Raw genomic sequence first — 2,339 nt, 5'->3', positions numbered from 1 at the left:
GTATTTTTATGATAAAGATACTTGTACTTTTACTCAAGTATCACTTTGAGGTACTTTATACAACACTGCTTTTTTGTCATGTGGTGGCATTTTCAATTGGTTCTTTTGGAACTCCTCTGTTTATTGAAGTTACAGGCCTAGAAGTTGTTGTTTTTTTTAATTTTTTTACAGAACCCTATGACAAAAGATGTGCACTTCTTATCCTCTCACCCCGGCCTCGTTGGCAGCTCTCAGTACGAAGCTGTACGTCGCACCAGGCAGTAAACTTGCGACGGTGCACTGCAGCGCCGAGCCGTGATACACTTCTGCTGGCTTGGTGTCCCCCTCGCTCATCTCCAGACTGTACACACACTCTTCACACACACCTTCACACACCGCCGAGTCTGGGGGGGGCAGAGAAAAAGTACGTCAGGGAAAGGGAAGCCTTTAAACTCTCCAGGTTGCATTCATTTTAAATCCTCAGTAGTGAAAGTCGTGGCAGATAGGACATAAATCTTTATAAAGGAGCATCTAAAGATTTATAAAATATGATGGTTAAATCTGTATCTTCTACATACTGTTTGACGATACAATTCACATTTCTATCTCCACCATCTGCTTCACTTTGGATAAAAGCAATAAATGATGAGCGCTTTGGGGAAAACCCTTCAGTACATTATGTCTGACCTTCAACTGGAGCCAGTAATTGCAGCAGCGCTGCCTGAATTGGAGCTGATTAGTGATGTGACCAGCTGTATCAAACAGGCTGAAGAAAAAACTTCCTCAGCACTGCAGCCTGAAAGACTTTTGCAGCCAACAGTACTAACCTGCAATAATGGGCTGACATTAGGCGAGTTAAGCCAGATACGAGAGTAGATTGGGAATTTAATGAGCTGGATTACAGCTCAGTTAGGCTAAAACAGGCTTGACGGCTCTTATTAGAGCTGGCCAGTAAAGCTTATTAGGCAGACAGAAGGTGATTTATCTGCTTCGTCAGAGAAGTTTCATTATGTTTGGGTGAATAAAGCTAAACACAATGTATGTATAGGTCTGTGCTCACCCCATTCCAACTGCACTTCCTTGTGTTTGGCTTTACCCACAATCCTTGGTGGCTGGCAGGGGCCTGGTGGGATGCTTAATGTATGGACCGGAACACTGACAGTGCACTTCAAAAACAGAGACAAAAAACAAGATCAAAACAAGAAAAAGCACTTCAAATTAAAAATCAAATGACCAGCTGCACCAAAGCCACATTGGTTAAAACTTCTAAATAACATGATGACTGGTATTGTGAGATTTTGTTTGACTTAGTAGTTCTTTGAAGTATAAACTGCAATTAATTGTCAGTAATTACTCTAACAGATTTTAATTAACTGTCAAATTGACAAAGTGAGCTCTTTTATGTGTTGGCAAAGATCAATAAACTATTGGAGCCATCTTGAACTGGGTTAACTTCAAAGGTTGATGAGTTGCAGATGTATGTCTAAAGACTACTGTCACTGATGATGCCAATAGTTTATGCCAAAGTTTTAGGCAAAATATTACACAATGTGTGTGACTCAGTATTTGTTGGGGACGGTACTCAGCTTCGATCAACCAGACTTTTGCTCTTTATCTGTGACTCTGGCTGAGTGTGGTGGCTGATTTTGATAAACAGTGCTGGCCATCTTGGAATTTAAATAAAATCTGTCATTCATTAGATATTTTGCTAACACTAACAAAGATTATTACTATGAGCAGCGGGCAATAACCAAACAAAAATTGTATTTAAAGGGATCCCAGATTAGTTGTAACATTAGACTTTATATGATAAACATATACTTTAACTGTAAAATAAAGACTGTAAAAATACTGTAGGCTGTTTAGTTTTTATATTTTTTAAACTAAAAGTTTAAAAATATATTACACAGATGGGGCCATTTTATTTACACGCAAAGCATTCTGGGTAAACGATGACATCAACTAGGTCAGTGCAAGGCTGCTTCATGGAAGAAGAACCTCAGCTTAGCCTGTTAGCTTTGGCGTTAGCACTGATGCTATCACCATATATATGTATTAGCTCAGCGCTACACATTCTCCTCTCATCACTGAGGTCCTCCATCCACATGACAGAGACGAGAATGCAAAAATGACTCAGTCTGCAGCTGAAAATATGGATGGAGGACCTCAGTTTAGCTTGTTTGTCACGCTAGCGCTGAGCTAATACATATAAGGCAATATAGCGTGAGGTCTAACATGCTAAGTTGAGGTTCTTCTTCCATGAAGCAGCTCTGTTGACCTCCATCTATATTTTCAGTTACAGGCTGAGTCATTTCTACCTTCTCCTCTCTGTCAACGCTCTCTGGTTTCATTTAAAAGAG

General features: G+C 39.9%; 1 protein-coding gene across 1 annotated transcript in view; it reads right to left on the bottom strand.

Annotated features, from left to right (window-relative positions):
• fndc3ba (fibronectin type III domain containing 3Ba) overlaps window positions 1–2,339 on the bottom strand; it is a gene marked incomplete in the record, with an annotated part of 135,262 nt that overhangs the window by 34,962 nt on the left and 97,961 nt on the right. Inside the window, 2 exon segments of the mRNA XM_014019819.1 lie at window positions 211–383; window positions 1,040–1,145. Of these exon segments, the coding sequence (XP_013875273.1) occupies window positions 211–383; window positions 1,040–1,145 (279 nt within the window).

The sequence above is a fragment of the Austrofundulus limnaeus genome, unplaced genomic scaffold, assembly GCF_001266775.1.
Source record: "Austrofundulus limnaeus strain Quisiro unplaced genomic scaffold, Austrofundulus_limnaeus-1.0 Scaffold232, whole genome shotgun sequence".
NCBI classification, from domain to species: domain Eukaryota; kingdom Metazoa; phylum Chordata; class Actinopteri; order Cyprinodontiformes; family Rivulidae; genus Austrofundulus; species Austrofundulus limnaeus.
Note: the sequence above shows the minus strand (reverse complement) of the source record. Positions and strands in the feature narration are given on the sequence as shown.